The following is a 15,440-nucleotide window of genomic DNA, read 5'->3' on the forward strand; positions in this document are numbered from 1 at the left end:
TGCGGTGAACTACAAGTACTGTACATGCAAGTACTCCGTACAAGCAATACTTGTACGAGTACAAAGGTACGCCTACTGTAATTGTACTGTACTGTACTTATACAGCAAGTACAATTCCTGTGCAAGAACAAAGACCAATGCACTTTTTGTATAGTAATATCATGTACCGGATGATTTGCGTGGAGGCCTAATGGCCGCTTCATCCAATACCGGTGATGGTGTACGAGTGCCTTAGCTATTATGACTGGAAAGTACTAAATTAGTAGTGAGTGAGCCTATCCACCACTCGTAAGTACAAGTACTGTACAAGTATGTCCAGTACATGTGCAAGTAATGGCACTCGGGAGTAGATGTACTGCCAGTACTGCACTTGCTGTAAGTCGGTACTGTATCAAGTGCTGAACTGTACGGCAGTCACAGATGACGGCGTATTATATGAGTGCTGAGATAACTGTATTGATCAAGTACTAGGTACCCCGTAATACTGTACTATGGTCGCGATTAAACGGATGCAACCACGGACAACTAATGTACAGTACAAGTACAGAGTACTCTGTACAGAGAACCTGATTACAGTACCATAGTACCTTACGGGGTACGGTGTACAGTAAGTAGTTACTGTACAGTACGAAGTACGGAGTACAGAGACTAAGTAGGAACCTAGTACAGAGTACTCCGTACAGCACGGAGTAACCGTACAGCACTTATGCGATTGAGCTATACATGTTCACGTGTAATGAAGCACATGCATTGATTGTACCGTACTGCAATGCTCCGTACCGAGCAAGTGCTGTACTTAAGCTTCTGTACTTACTTAGGTGTATGTAGATGCATGTACTCCGTACAGTCCTAGTACGCGTACAGTATGTTCTCGCACGCCTACTGTACATGTACTTGGTTGAACATGAATATGAACAGCCTAGTGCCTATACCAAGTATGCTTATGTACTTGTATCGGTGCAAGTCCGCCCGCAAGGAGAACCCCATTTGCGTCCAGACTCGCATATCAATCCACTTGTTCAAAAGATGCTCGACTCTACGGAGTACCGCTACTCCGTAATTACATTACATGTACATGCACTGCACTGGTGCTGTATACATGTACATGAACGGTGCCCAGCACGGAGAACTTATTCTTACTGCCAAGCGCATGTACTCCATAAGTACATGTACAGTACTTGTATTGCTGTAGCCGATAACACTCCGCCTATACCGTGCTCTCCCGTCAGCGCACACTGTAGGAGGACGCCGTATGAAATGGCAGTTTACTGTGTGAATTGTCGCCATGCTGCACGGTGTGGAACCATGCCATTGGGACCATTGCAGCAATCTGCCCATATAGTACCCCATACATGTACATGTAATTACAGTAAATACTTACTGCAATAAGGACTTGTACGGATATTAATACCAGATTCTCATACTTACGTATTACTTGTGGTTATAAGTACTTAAATGTAACCGCAATTATCACGCCCAGCCTCTTCTCACGCTACTCCGTACGCTGAAGAGTATTACTTGGAATTAGTTGTACTGACCTGTCCTGTTGACTCTTCCTCCATGGGGGTACGGTGCCAACATGACGGATGAACACGAGTACAAGTACAAGTCCCTACTCCGAACCATGCATTGATACTCTAGTTGTGCAAGGTCGAGTAATTGTCTTGAGCGTCCATGTGTTGGTGCCCAGAAAAGAGTACTGAAGTTGGCACAGAAATAAACAAAAACCACCTCCCCTTGCGAGATTCGCCAGCCCCTGGGCAATGCTTTGTGTTCTGCTGATGGCACTTACCGTACTTGTAGGTGTACATGCTCCGAACCACTACAAGTACTGCGTGCGAGTGCTGGAATACCTGTACGTATACGAACTCAGTTATTAATACTTAATACTTGCAATGCTCCGTAGGTGACTGTACTGTACTCCGTCCATGTAGGTGGACTTGCAGTAATTATACAGTGTACGGAGTACATGTAAGCATACCCAAGTACAACTAGTTGTACGTGCAGGTAAGTACGGAGCACATTGTTGTACTAATATTCCTTCTATAGAATTCGGAGTGCTTACAGAGTACTGCAAGTACAACTACTCTACATGTTCTCCGTACTGCTGGTCAGTGGGGTGGCAAAAATGTCGATTCAATTTGTAGGAGTAGCGCTACCAAAACTGAATCGTCACTTTTGTCAAGCGACTGTAATTGCTGGAATTTGGTAGGTGGACTGTGGATACACTAATTACGTACTCCGTACATGGATTCTTAAAACATCCGCAAACCCCATTGTTCACCCTCATCCCCCCTTGGGTTATTCTTTTCCGTCTAGTTTTACTCAAGTACTGTAGCCAATGGAGTAGGTATAATACTCCACGTCTCTTTCCAACGACCGATAGTGGTTCTCCCGGGTAATATATCCTGGTCCAAGAACAGTCTTCTGGTCACTTTTGGACGCTTGACTTACTGCAAGTACACCAAACAAGGACTTGCGATACAAAGATGGAGTAATACTACTTCGTTTTCATGCTATTCTGCTAGTAATACAGCAGGTATTATGAGTACGGTACTTACGGTAGTCCGGGAGCCATATCGACTTGTACCTGCTGTATGTGCACCTCCATGTATGCATCCACCTCTACACCTACATGCAAACCTCACGTACGTACATGTGTATATACGTGGGAACAGCAAACATTCTTACTTGCATTAGTATACAACTATTTTCAATGTAGCTGTACTTGTGCTAATACAGCGGTGCACCTGCTCGCAAGTACTTGCTTGCGAGTCTGCCGTCCTCTTATAGGTGTGCCCCCATTGTGCATGCCATGAAAGGTCAACAAGCGCACACCTACCCCTACATACCTGCTAATACAATGTCTTGTATTGCATATAATCTACATGTACGGAATAAGTACAAGTACAGAGGTGTACTGTAGACAATTTAAATATACAGTACATCCCATGCATTGCATCAGTTCAGGCATCATATCACTGAAAATACCGACAAGCTACTCCTCACCTCCATTTAATAGCCGACCTCGTGCTTGCGACTATATATTTGCTGTCCAGGCCATTCTTTTGCTTTCCTCTCCCATGACGAGAATTTTGTCGGGCAATGCGCACTTCCTTCCTTCTACATGAAGAGCGGCAGTACGTCGAGATCCAAGGCAAGACGCATTGGGAACCATGGTTCGCCCATCCCATCTCCTGTCGCTTGCGGCGACCGCCTTCACGGCCCTAGCCGCCGGCGAGGTCGTGCCCGGCGCGTTCATTTTTGAGTTTGTCGGCGGCTATGTAGGTCTCCGGCCCTGCTTGCAACGATGCTAGAAACGTCCCGTCTGACCTGTCCCCTCGACCTCCCCCAGAACACCACTGCGCTGAAAAAGGCCATGGGCTCGAAAGGAAACGTGCGTGTGGAATTCGAATTTGATCGTCTAAACGGATTCTCCTTCCAGTTTCACGACATCAAAAATGCCGCCAAGATGGCGGCAAAGCTCGCGGCCGAGAATGCCGCTCTGCTGTGGCATCTCCCCGTCACGCTGCACCAGAGCGCCGACCCAACGACCGAATGGGCCAGGAACGAGTCCAAGGAGAGAATGCGTCCTCGTAAACGCGCCCTTTCCAATACGACTCTGGATACCTACTCGCCTCACGTCATGACCCAGATAGACAAGCTTCGCGCCAAAGGCTACACCGGCAAGGGCGTTAGAATTGCCATTCTAGATTCCGGCGTGAGTCCTGCTCTCCGCCCCCATATTTTGCTCCATTTCCGTGCCGGTGCCAATGACGGGCGTAGATTGACTATACTCATTCGGCTCTGGGTCGCTGCTTCGGCCCGCGCTGTCTTGTGTCGTTTGGTACCGACTTTGTTGGCGATGACTACAATGGCAAGAATTCGCCCAAACCCGACGACGACCCTATGGATAATTGCGATGGCCACGGCACTCACGTTGCTGGTATTATTGCTGCTAAGCCCAACAAGTTCGGCTTCACTGGTGTCGTCCCGGACGCTACCCTAGGAGCATACCGCATCCTGGGCTGCAAGGGTCATGTCACGAGCGATGTTGTCATCGCTGCTGTGAATCAAGCCCTCAAGGATAAAGCCGACATCATCAACCTATCCGTAAGTACGCCCGGAGGTTGGTCCGAGCACCCTTGGTCCGTTTTCCTGCAGAGAATTGTTGAGCAGGGCGTGCCCATCATTGTCGCGGCGGGAAACATGGGTCGCATGGGTCTCTTTGCTCCCTCGTTGCCTGCCGACGCAAAAGGGGTGATTTCGGTGGCCACCATTGACAATGCCGTAACACCCATCTTCCTCTTCCAAGCAAAGTATACCGTCGATGGCGCCGACGACGTCGAGTTTGGCTACATTCCCGGTATCCCTAGTGCCTGGAATGGAGCATCGCTCGACGTGTACGCCGCGAGCGTCGATACCGCCGCAGTCGACGGTGGCTGCGGCAAGCTGCTATCCGATGAGACGCCCGACCTGACCAACATGGTTGTCGTGCTACGCTCTGCTGAGGCGTGCAATCTCCTCACCTGGGCAACCAACGCCAAGGCGAAGGGTGCCAGATATATCTTGACGTACCCTGCTAGCGGTGGCATGGATTCCATCCTTCCGCCGCAAGACGCCCTGCCCGGCATCGTTGCCAGTGGCACAGTATCGAAAGAGATGGCCGAAACATGGATCGAGGCCGTCAAGTCCGGCAAGAGAGTTACCCTGACGATGCCCAGCCCCGGTAGGTCGAATATTTATAAAACGACCATACCGAACGACGCTACCGGTGGTGCCCTTCGGCTGTCGACGTCCTGGGGCCCGACGTGGGGGATGGACATGAAGCCGCAAATCGGCGGTCCTGGTGGAAATATTCTCTCGACAACCTCCATGGCTAACGGCGGCTATGAAATTTGGTCCGGATCGTCCATGGCGTGCCCGATCGTCACCGGCATCGTTGCCCTCGTCGCCCAGGTGCGCCACACCTTCGATCCTGTGCTGATCAACAACCTGCTATCTTCCACGGCGAAGCCCCGGCTCTTTAATGATGGCACGAGGTTTCACGACTACTACGCCCCGACAGCGCAGCAAGGAGCTGGTCTTGTCCAAGCCTACGACGCGGCCTTTGCCACCACCTTGCTCGAGCCCTCGGCCCTATCGTTCAACGATACCGATCACTTTGTCGAGTCGCTCAACATTACAATTAGCAACACGGGCAACACGAGTGTCACATATCAGCTCTCCAACGTACCTGCCATTACCATGTACGCCTTTGATCGGGAAGCGAACGAGCTCGCCAGATTCCCCAACGAAGCCGTACGGGCCGCCGCCGGTATGCGGTTTAGCCAGGACTTGATCACCCTAGGCCCGGGCAGTTCGGCTTCCGTCCAAGTGCAGCCGACGCCTCCCTCCGGCCTTGATGCGAAGCGCTTAGCCTTTTGGTCGGGCTGGATTGCTGTCAACGGTACTGGCGCTCCCTCTCTGTCCATCCCTTACCAGGGGCTTACCGGCTCACTCCACAACACGACCGTTCTGAAACCGCGCAATGTCTGGGTTGCGTGCTCGAACGACACGGAATACGTTGGCGTCAAGGCTAACGTAACCTTTACCCTCCCAAATTCCGATGATATGAATACTTCTTCCACTGCCGTACTACCTGCCATCGTCGCCAGGCTGACGCTTGGGTCGCTGCGCCTGAAAGCGCACGTATTGCCGGTCACGAGCCTGCCAGAGGACCAACCGGCAGATCGCTGGCGTCATCAAACGATTGGTGAACCGTTCGGCTTCCCAGTGGAGTACACATCTCGTAAATTTCTCCCGTACCGCTGGGATGGTAAGCTTGAATCGGGCGAGTATGCACCAGAGGGCCAATATACGGTCGTCGTCCGCGCACTAAGGATATTCGGCAATGCGAATAGGACGGCCGACTGGGACGTGGGCGAAACGTTGCCGTTCCACATCCGATATAGAGGAAACCAGAGTGCGCACGGAGGAGCTGAACAAAACGCTAGTTATCTGGATGACAAGCAGGCAGCTTCTTCTCGCAGGCTGCGGATCTAAGATTCGGCATCATCCAGCAGTTCCGGCCCCGTGAGGGGGGGGTGTTTGGTTTTGGGGAGGGGACCGCCTCGAAGGCAAGGTGATGCCGATCGTCCATTGGTGAAACACAGGTTGTTCTATAATCCAGATGGAGTCACTGTTGGGGAGCGAGGGACCGTACAACAGCTTTCGGCACTCCCTGGCACTCCCTCCCAGCACTCTGGGCACCGGCCGGCCCTTTCCCGTTCGACAAAGCCAGCGACAGTTTCGACGCGGCTTTGCCAGGAACCATGGTGTTCTGAGCGTCAGGTCGGCATGAGCCAAGAAAATGAAGGCGCTGTCGGGGAGCCGGGGACGACCTTGACCTCGCCGTCCGCTGTTCGACGAGTCGCCGGGGCGAGCGCCAAGTCGTTAAAAAATAATCCTCTCTCGTCATTGCTCGTCATCGCTCCCGACGAATGCACGGTGCCGGCGTTGAAGCTGCCTGCATCGATCTGGTCCGTGGCCGGTGACGAAAGCCGGCTGAGCGCCGACGGACCTCTGGCCGTGGAAGGGGTCGGTGAGTCGGGCGTGATGCGTCTCGGCAACGCGGCAATCCGACATGGCTCGCGACGGATGGGGTCCTTGTCCGCTTCGGTAAGCGATGGCCATGCTTATCGGGGCGCCGCTTCGCCGTGAAGGAGGCTCGCACGCACGAAGCGCCTGCGGCCACGCGTCCTCGATCCAAAAGCTTGGGCTGCGGGGATTTCATCATGGGGACAAGCTTCTCGTATCGCTCGCATCGTTCGAACCACACTTCCCGTCCGAGGTAGAAAGCGCCACCGAACTCGATGGCGAGGCTTCACCGCCGGAACTTGACGACGCCATCACCGTGGCATGGCCATGATATCGACGACGGCCTAGGCAGCCGAGGCAACAGAGCCTTGCTGCATCGAAAGGAGGATTCATGGAAATCTTTGTCCTCGTCCGGCGCTTTCGGCCGAGAGCCTGCGTCGACACATGGCTGCTGGCAACTCCTGGGTCAACGCGGAAAGGCCAGAGGCGACGACGGGCATGATGACGGGGCGAGGCGAGGCGGTGGAGGATGATGCATCGACGCTGAGGGGAGGTGAGGGGGACAAGGCTACCACCTGGAGTACAGTGCGGAGTGCTCGTGCCTCGATCGCCCTCGACGTACCTTTCCCCGGCCAGCACGGAGGGAAGTGACTTGCAGAGGGATGCGTGCCTTCACCTGCTGCACAGTGCAAGCACGCAATACTCGGCACGGACGGAGTACGTGTAACCCTTTTGGCTCCAGGTGTTCTGCCCATGCGGGTCACTGTATGTAATATTACTTGTATTACTATTCAAACATTACTCCTCATATGAGGCACTTTTTCATCACCACTGGGAGCACGACCGCCAACATCAGCTAATACCTGGGCCGTGGTTATAGTCAAACTAAGCGGGTGCGGGTAATGCACGTGCAAGCAGCGACAAGTATTATGCTTTGTACTGGGCAGGTATAATTGCTAGCGACATTCAAGGACGCCTGCTCCGGGCGTGGTACAAGGAATACTCTTTGCGTTCACGACGAGGACTTGCGTGTACAGAGAGAGCAAGAACCTATTAGTACTTACAAGTAAGTAAGTACTTGTAGACGCTGCGCCGTAGCAGCAGAAGGACAGCAGTATCCATTTTGACTGGCTGGCGGAGGTGTTTCGAACTGCAGGCCTTCTGAAACAGCGGCAGATCAAGAATACGATGACCCCATTGCCCGCGGACACCAATTCTTGCTGAAACACGGTCCCAAAAAGAGATTGGGTCAGGTTCATTGCGCTTACCGGAATGGCCTTTGTCGGCATGGAATGCTTACTGTGTTTGCGAACCACGTCGTTTCGCTGTTGGGGAGAATGTCTTGTGGAGCATGCCATTGCCCTCGCAGGGACAGTACTGTAAGTACAAGAACTTGCAAGGTACATGCAAGTGCTTGCGCTGAGTGCGTGTGTACTTGTATCCGTACACCTGCAAGTAATGCGAGTGCTAGGTGTGCTGTAGGCACGATTGAGCCGCTGGATTAGTGCTCCGTACCTAGTACTAACTGCTATAACTCACCTACTGTACCTGTAGTAGGTACTCAAGTTAGTACCTAGGTAGTAATAATTAGTAGGCACCTACAGTAGGTGTCGTTTTACATGTACCGTCACTATCCTGGTACCTACATCATTGTACGGAGCACTAGGGACTTCTTCCGTACAAGCGTACTCCGTACAGCACCTAGGTACCTAGGACGCTTACCCCACGGTCGACGGTAGGTGCCACGACATGCACTGGCAGCTACGGCGGAAAAGTACGGACGGTATTAATGGATGACAGCAACTGGGAGCCTTGCACCAGCCTGCAACATGTGCTGTTGGACGACGCGCGGCGCCGACGCCGTGTCACGGAATACCCACTGAACTCCGGGGTGAGGAAGTGTTCCCCTATAATATTGCAGCACCCGCCACAAGCACGGTGCATGTGCTGCGCTGCACTCGGCCTGGTAACTGCTACCTACCTAGTAGGTAGTAGTAGGTATTACGTATATTTTTACTGGTTAGTACCTTGCGTACCAGCATACCCGTTCGTGTTACAGGTATCATTACAGGTGCTCCGTTGCACTAAACTGGACGACAAACAAAGGGCACCACAGTCAACGTGGACTTGGTAGGTGTCATGGTATGTTGCCATATGCTCCGTACGGAGTGGAGGCTGCACAGTACCAACTGCACGCATCGCCTGCCGTGCTTGGAGCATGCATGTGCCTGTGCCTGCACATTGCTTTCTGCCGCCTGCCTCGCCTCGCCTCGCCCCGTCGCATCTCCCTCCGTCCGATGCCATCCTCTTGGCCGAGACTGGCGTTGGGCGCCTAGCGTGCGACGCTGTCCGTTCAAGCCCTTCTCTGCTCGTCCTTGCTTGCTTGCCGTGCTCGATTCCTCGACGATGCGAATGCGTGACGGCGGACAAGAACGCTGCCCGCTTGCTGCCTGTCCTGTCGGCTTGCCCTGCTGGGTGTCGACGGGACCGAATTCTGGATGGAGCCTCCGACGGCGAGCGTGAAGCTGACCGACGTCGGGGACACCCTCGGCTCGGTCGAGAGCGGGCGGCGAACGGACCAGCGTACGGAGCGGACCAGACGGACCCCATGGCCATCTGCTCCGTGCTGACTGTCCCTGCCAGCCATTCCATGCCGAGCCCACGAGCGCGCGCGCCTACCTGCAGCAACGTGCCGTCCTCACCCTCAGGCCACTCCTGGACTCGATGCTGACAGGGCGAGGGCGGACACCCAATCCACGGCAAAGGGCGGTGACCATGATTGGGCATTTGTCGGCCAAGCCTTCTGATCGAAACGCTACAAAAGTCCTTGCCGACGAGCCGGTAAGGCGGCATGCCGAGCGGCACGCGTTGCCTTTGATGCCGGCCAGCGTCGTCTCGTCGTCGACGGATATTCGGCAGCCAGTCTGCATCTCATATGTCAGCATCCGTCTTGTCGACCGACCTGTGCACAATTCATCTCGCCCTGTTGTGGCATGTGCATGTTCCCCTTTGTCCACGCAGTCACGATGCGAGGACTTGTCGGACCGACACGTGACGTACCACGTGCTGTGCTTTCGTGCTGCGGGTGCCAATTAATAATACAAGCAGCACGAGTGCAGTATGACGAGCACGGCACTCCTTCCTGACTTGTATTGATGCAACTTCTCCCTCGCAGGCCATCATCACTTGCAAGCATTGCTGCCCCGACTCCGTGCTCCGTATTCATTGTCCATGTATCGGCGGAATTGCATGCCCGTAGTTCCAAGAGGAGGCATAGCTGCACCTATTCGGACACGCCCTCGTCGATGCACCCCGCCTCTCATGTCGCCAGAGCCGTCACCTTCGAGCCATCTCCGCCGAGCGGCCGGGAGAAGTCTTGGGCACTTCCTTGGTCCAGTCTCTCGCACCCATGGGCGCATCGGCGTTGGCCAGGGCGACCTGGGGGCTTAGCAACATTTTGGCCATCGTCATGGTGGATGGACCGTCCCCCCATTGCGCTCCGAAAGGCTCGACATGTCCCCCGAGCCTGTCCAACGCACCCAACCGGCGAGCAGACTACGGTTAACGGTGCGTGAACATGCGCATTTACACGTGGAACCATTGTATGGAATCATCGGACCATGATAAAATGCAGCCCATCGTTTTATGGAGGGGCATGGGGGCCACAATGTCGATGAACATGTCGCCCCCCGGCTCGACAGCACTCCGCACCACGGCATGCACTTCCGCAGGTGCATGTATCTGCAGGCTGTGCGAGGGCATGCAATGCATGCACCTACGTGCACTTTGCCGTTTGTCAGCTCACATCTCCGGGACCCATCGACGGCTACGTTGCCCCCGCCAGTGCACCTAGACGTGCCGTCGGAGAAACCCGTTCGGGCTTCGTGGCATGCATTGGGTGAATAGGCATGGGATGGACACCCGAGCCGATGATTCCCATGGCATGCCGCCGTGGAGATGTGTTGGCGTTCCACTTCGTCTGCGAACCATTGCCGACTCGGTCGGAGCTCGAGGGATAAAAGTCACCCGGGAGCCTCTCTCCTCCCTCGCGACTGCGTGGAGCGACAAGCCGATTAGCCTGCCGCAACCCGCTATCCTTCCACAATCAGCTCGACGCGCCAAGATGCTTCTCGTCAACGTCATCAGCCTCCTCCTCGCCGGAGCCGCCGTGGCCGCACCGAACGGACTGATGCAGCCGACTGTGGGTCGTGGACGTCTGCGATGCCAGCCAGGAAGCTCACGTGCAAGCAGGAGAACCGAGAGGACTGCGACGGACACGCGGAAAAAAAGATCAACGACGGCCCTCCCGTACGCTGCCGTCAATTCAATTTGCGTATTCGCTTCGGTAGCAGCAGCTAACGTGGAAAATGGCAGGGTTCCAATCCTTGCACGCGAGGGGTACCGGCCTGCCCCCCCAACATGATCCGAGATTCGCCTTGACCAACTTTTCTGCAGCCTAGTTATGTGTGCTCCAGCGAGGATCACATGAAGAAGTGTGGAGTGACAAAGGAGGCGTGCGACAAAATGACGCACAACAAGCGTGACCACGGCCCTCCTGTAGGTTGCTGTTGACGCCCCCGTGCGGTTGGCGTGTCGGGGACTAACATGGTGACAAATGCCAGGGCTCCGACCGCTGCACATGGGGTGTACGCTGTCCGCGAACCAACTGACGTCGGATGTTGTTGCTGACCGAGCCGTTCCGTAGCCCGATTATTGGTGCTCCAGCGCCGAGACCATGGCAGAATGCGACGTTCCCGTCGAGTATTGCGAAAAGCTTCGCCATCCTCCTTCGGCATAGGGGCTCGGACTGAGGCCGGCCGTGGCCACGGCAGGTTAGGAAGGCCGTCACGGCGGAAGAAACAGATGCACGCTCCGATTTCATCTCCCCCCTCTTTCATATTTTGGTGGAGGACACTCGTTGCAGAGGACACTTTATTACTGCTGTTCCCAGCCGCATTCGCTTCGATACCAATACCACAGCCATGGCTAGACGGCAAAGGCCCCATCCGCATCATTCTAACTGTACCATGCCAAAGTCCGTATGGAAGACGATGGCTCTCGGCCTGCATTCTGCTCTTCGATTCGGCAGGAGTTCATGATGGAAAAGGGAATGAATCGTAGCTTGGCCGTGGCCGACTCCGGGAGTGAGCCAGTGGTGCTCCCAAACCTCGCCCTTGATGACGGAGAATGTACTTGCGACGCACAAGGGAATGGTCAACGTTGGCTGTCTAAGAATGTACCCTCCTCCACATACCGTTTGTGCCGTACTTGCTGCCGACCCCACCCAAGATGCGTCCAACCTCTCTCTGCCTTGAAAAGGGTAAAAAACAATGGGCAGGGAACACGATAGATGGATGGATGGAGAACAAAGAGCAGATCCGAGACATGTCATCTCGGCTAACAACCGACATGCTAATGTCTCAGGCCAGGCCTGACAAGACTGCAAAAATGAAAGTAAATGTAAAACGCTATGCAACAACGAGTGGGGCAAAAATATCTCCAGGGCGTGAATCGAACACGCGACATTCCGATGAACTGAACATTTACAGTCGGACGCCATGAACCAACTAGACCACCCGGAGTATTAACTTGTCAATTTCGATCTTAATGATTACTATGATATAATGCGCCAGTTTGTCGAGCTGTTCTTCGGTAAACATCGCACCGGACGTACTTGCAGTAATCATTACGTTGTCCACACTTGATGGAAATTTTCCTACCATGTCTGCTGGGAATCTCTCCCCCCCACAACCACCACAAGACCTATGACCAACTTGAGCACATGTCAGTGTCGAACGTCAAATTCGGTGGCCGATTTCCACTCGATAACATAGTGGGTGCGGTGCCCCCAGAGCACATGGACAACGAGCCGAACCCGCGGTGCTTCGGTACGCGAGGTCTTCATGCGTGGCAATGAGACGAACCGAAGGCGACGGGAAGCATTGCTCACGCGAAAGTGTACTGAGCAAGGAGTCGACGTGCCCTTTACTGGGCTGTTCTTCAAGAAATCACGGCTCGCAAGCGACAGCAGCGTCGGGGGCAGCGTCGGGTGTGGTCGTCGAGGATCGCAGGATGCGCAACCAACGAGACCGTGGCCATGCCAACGGGGTCCAGTTCAGTCAAGCACTTCAGTCAAGCACTCATGGAGGATACCAGAAGCATCGTCGTTCGAAAACAGCGCGTTCACGATCGGCACGGACGTGGCATATGCAAGTGTGCAATGTCCATTATATAACTCATGTCACAACTGCCGTGGAGCGGCCAGCGCTATGGATGAAACAGGTCGGCGCCAAGATCGGCCGCCCGCTTCGCCCAGCCACTGTTCTTGTGCCTCATCCTCCCGTCCTTCATCATGAACCCTCTGGCCGGCGTACCAGCCGGCCTCTGCCTGCCTCTGGCCGGCGGCATTCTAGCCGGCATCGTCCAACCTCTGGCTGGCGGCATTCTGGCCGGGGCCCTTGCCGGGGCTCTGGCTGGCGGCATTCTGGCCGGGGCCCTTGCCGGGGCTCTGGCCGGCGGCATCCTGGCCGGCATCGTCCAACCTCTGGCTGGCGGCATTCTGGCCGGGGCCCTTGCCGGGGCTCTGGCCGGCGGCATCCTGGCCGGCATCGTCCAACCTCTGGCTGGCGGCATTCTGGCCGGGACAGCTTGTCGGAACCCCCCCCTACTCATCTGAACCCTTCCGCCGCCACGGCGGCCGCACCTCTCCGGCTTCGCGTCGTCAAATTCATGCATGGCGGTCGGCTCATGCGTCGAGTTGCCATAGGCGTCGCCGCCGTACTCGAGGTACCCTTGGGCGTAGTGGAAGGGAATGTTTCGGATCTGGTCCGCGCTGCCGACGACCCAAGCCGATTGCATTCCTGTTCGCACCTTGGTCAGCCGGGCAAAGCGTGCAGAAGAGGGGGGGGGGGGGGGGGCAGAGGGCCACGTACCCATCATCATGTGCTGCAGGGTGTGGCAGTGAAGGAGCCAGACGCCGGGCTGCTCGACCCGCAACCGCCAGACGCGCCATCCCGCAGGCGCGCCGGGCTCCGTCTTGTTTGAGTACCGGTGCAGCATGGTGGTGTCCCTCTCGACGGCCTTGTACCCCATGGCCACGACCTTGGCCTCGTTGGCGGCGGCGTCGTAGAGACCGTCGCCGCTGCCGAGGTCGTAGAAATGCTGGCCGTGGGCGTGGAAGGGGTGGACGTCGACGGAACCGCCGTTCTTGAGCGAGCCCGTGTTCTGGAGGACGATCTCGATGACCTCGCCGACCTTGACGGGGAAGGCCTTTGTCCTGGGATCCCAGCCGCCGTTGCGCACGGCGTCGTCGTAGCTCGGCATGGCGGCGTCGCCGCGCTTGTAGATGTCGACGAGCAGCGGCGTCCGGGCCGCGTTGTCGGTCCAGGACAGGCCGGCGAGCCTCCAGACGACCTGACCGGTGCGGGGGTCGACGAGCTGGCTGGAGTTCATGACAACGCGGCGCGTCACCTCGGCGAGGGTCGGGTGGCCTCTCGGGCCCGGGTACAAGGGCTGCAGTTGGTACTCGAGCCAGGCGTTCGTCTTCTCCGGGATGCGGAGCGGCGGGGTCGCGGGCCGGCCCGGGAAGTCGCCGCCGTTGGCGTAGCGGAGGACGGCGTAGCCGCGGTAGACGGAGGGGCGGTCGCGCGTCTCGTACTGGACGACGTAGGTCATCTTGCCGCCGGCCTTGCGCAGCTCCTCGGCCGTCTTGGCCTTGAAGATGGCGTCGAAGCGCTGGCCGGACCCGAGCTGGATGCGGTCGACCCAGACGGGGCGGGTCCAGGCGCCAGCGTCGGCCTGGACGACGTGCAGGTTGACGTGGCCTTCGAAGGCGATGCTGACGAGCGAGAGGCCGGTGGAGCCGATGAAGCGGAAGCGGTACGTCCTGCCCGGCTCGACGTCAATGACGGGCAGCGAGCACTCGCTGCCGAGCGGACCCTCGGCGCCCTCGCGGCCGAGGGCGACGCCCTTGCCGTTGAGGAGGACGCCCTGGCTCTCGCCGCCGAAGACGAAGGGCACGGCGGTGAGGCCGGCCTCGAAGGCGGCGTCGTCCTGGCGAAAGTAGTCGCTCCAATGGAGGATGCGCTCGTCGTCGTAGCGGAACGGCGGCGGCCGGCAGTCCTCGACGACGAGGGGCCCCGAGGCCGTCAGGGCCTGCATGCCGACGTGGGAGTGGTAAAAGTAGGTGCCGGCATCGTCCGACGTCGTGTGCAGCTCGTAGTCGAAGAAGTGGCCGGGCGGGATGGGCCACTGCGAACCCTGGGGGCTTCCGTCGGAGAAGATGGCCATGCGCTGGGCGAGGCCGTGCCAATGCTGCGCGAAGGGGGGTGGTAAGCACTCTGCTCCACGCACAGGAGACATGGACGCGAGGAGGGTTCGTTCGGACGGAGGGACGGTCTACGCACCATGGTGAGATTCTCCTTGGGCATGTCGTTGTACACCCGGATCCAGGTTCGGCGGCCGGCGAGAATGCGCAGCGTCGGCCCCGGGACGGTGCCGTTGACGACGGCCGACCGGCGCCGCTCGCAGGCGATGGCGATGTCGGCCGAGGACACGCGCAGGACATGGTCCGGCACGAACTGGCCGCCGTGCGTCACGAGGCTCGCCGCCGTGGCGAGGAGGCAGTGGGCCAGCAGGAGGAGCAGAGGGCGTCGCATCGTCGCGGCCGGGAAGGCGCGTGAGATTGTCGATGCCCGATGTGAGGTTCCGGGTCCCCGGCGCTCTGGATGGCCGACTCGAGGGGTATCTCGACGGGTGTCTCGAGTATCTCGATGGGTATCTCGACGGGTATCTCGACGGGTATCTCGACGGGTATCTCGATGGGTATCTCGATGGGTATCTCGACGGGTATCTCAACGGGT

General features: G+C 56.6%; 3 protein-coding genes and 1 non-coding gene across 4 annotated transcripts; 2 read left to right on the forward strand and 2 right to left on the reverse strand.

Moving 5' to 3' along the window:
- Positions 1–3,176: 3,176 nt before the first annotated feature.
- DCS_01914 (uncharacterized protein) lies at positions 3,177–6,045 on the forward strand (the record flags this gene model as incomplete). The annotated part of the gene is made up of 4 exons (XM_040799245.1): positions 3,177–3,284; positions 3,356–3,721; positions 3,787–4,113; positions 4,165–6,045. The coding sequence occupies 4 exons, from the start codon at positions 3,177–3,179 to the stop codon at positions 6,043–6,045; spliced, it is 2,682 nt and encodes an 893-aa protein (XP_040660128.1).
- Positions 6,046–10,702: 4,657 nt separating this feature from the next.
- On the forward strand, positions 10,703–11,377 carry DCS_01915 (uncharacterized protein; the record flags this gene model as incomplete). The annotated part of the gene is made up of 6 exons (XM_040799246.1): positions 10,703–10,780; positions 10,831–10,887; positions 10,954–10,977; positions 11,035–11,136; positions 11,202–11,225; positions 11,285–11,377. The coding sequence occupies 6 exons, from the start codon at positions 10,703–10,705 to the stop codon at positions 11,375–11,377; spliced, it is 378 nt and encodes a 125-aa protein (XP_040660129.1).
- Positions 11,378–12,075: 698 nt separating this feature from the next.
- On the reverse strand, positions 12,076–12,161 carry DCS_t28. Its single transcript has one exon. It is a non-coding gene; the product is annotated as a tRNA-Tyr (tRNA).
- An 827-nt stretch (positions 12,162–12,988) lies between these two features.
- DCS_01916 (ascorbate oxidase) lies at positions 12,989–15,236 on the reverse strand (the record flags this gene model as incomplete). Its single annotated transcript, XM_040799247.1, has 4 exons — positions 12,989–13,226; positions 13,283–13,439; positions 13,512–14,892; positions 14,985–15,236. 4 exons carry the CDS (start codon positions 15,234–15,236, stop codon positions 12,989–12,991), a joined length of 2,028 nt encoding a protein of 675 aa, XP_040660130.1.
- Between the last annotated feature and the right edge of the window lie 204 nt (positions 15,237–15,440).

The sequence above is a fragment of the Drechmeria coniospora genome, chromosome 01, assembly GCF_001625195.1.
Source record: "Drechmeria coniospora strain ARSEF 6962 chromosome 01, whole genome shotgun sequence".
Lineage (NCBI taxonomy): Eukaryota > Fungi > Ascomycota > Sordariomycetes > Hypocreales > Ophiocordycipitaceae > Drechmeria > Drechmeria coniospora.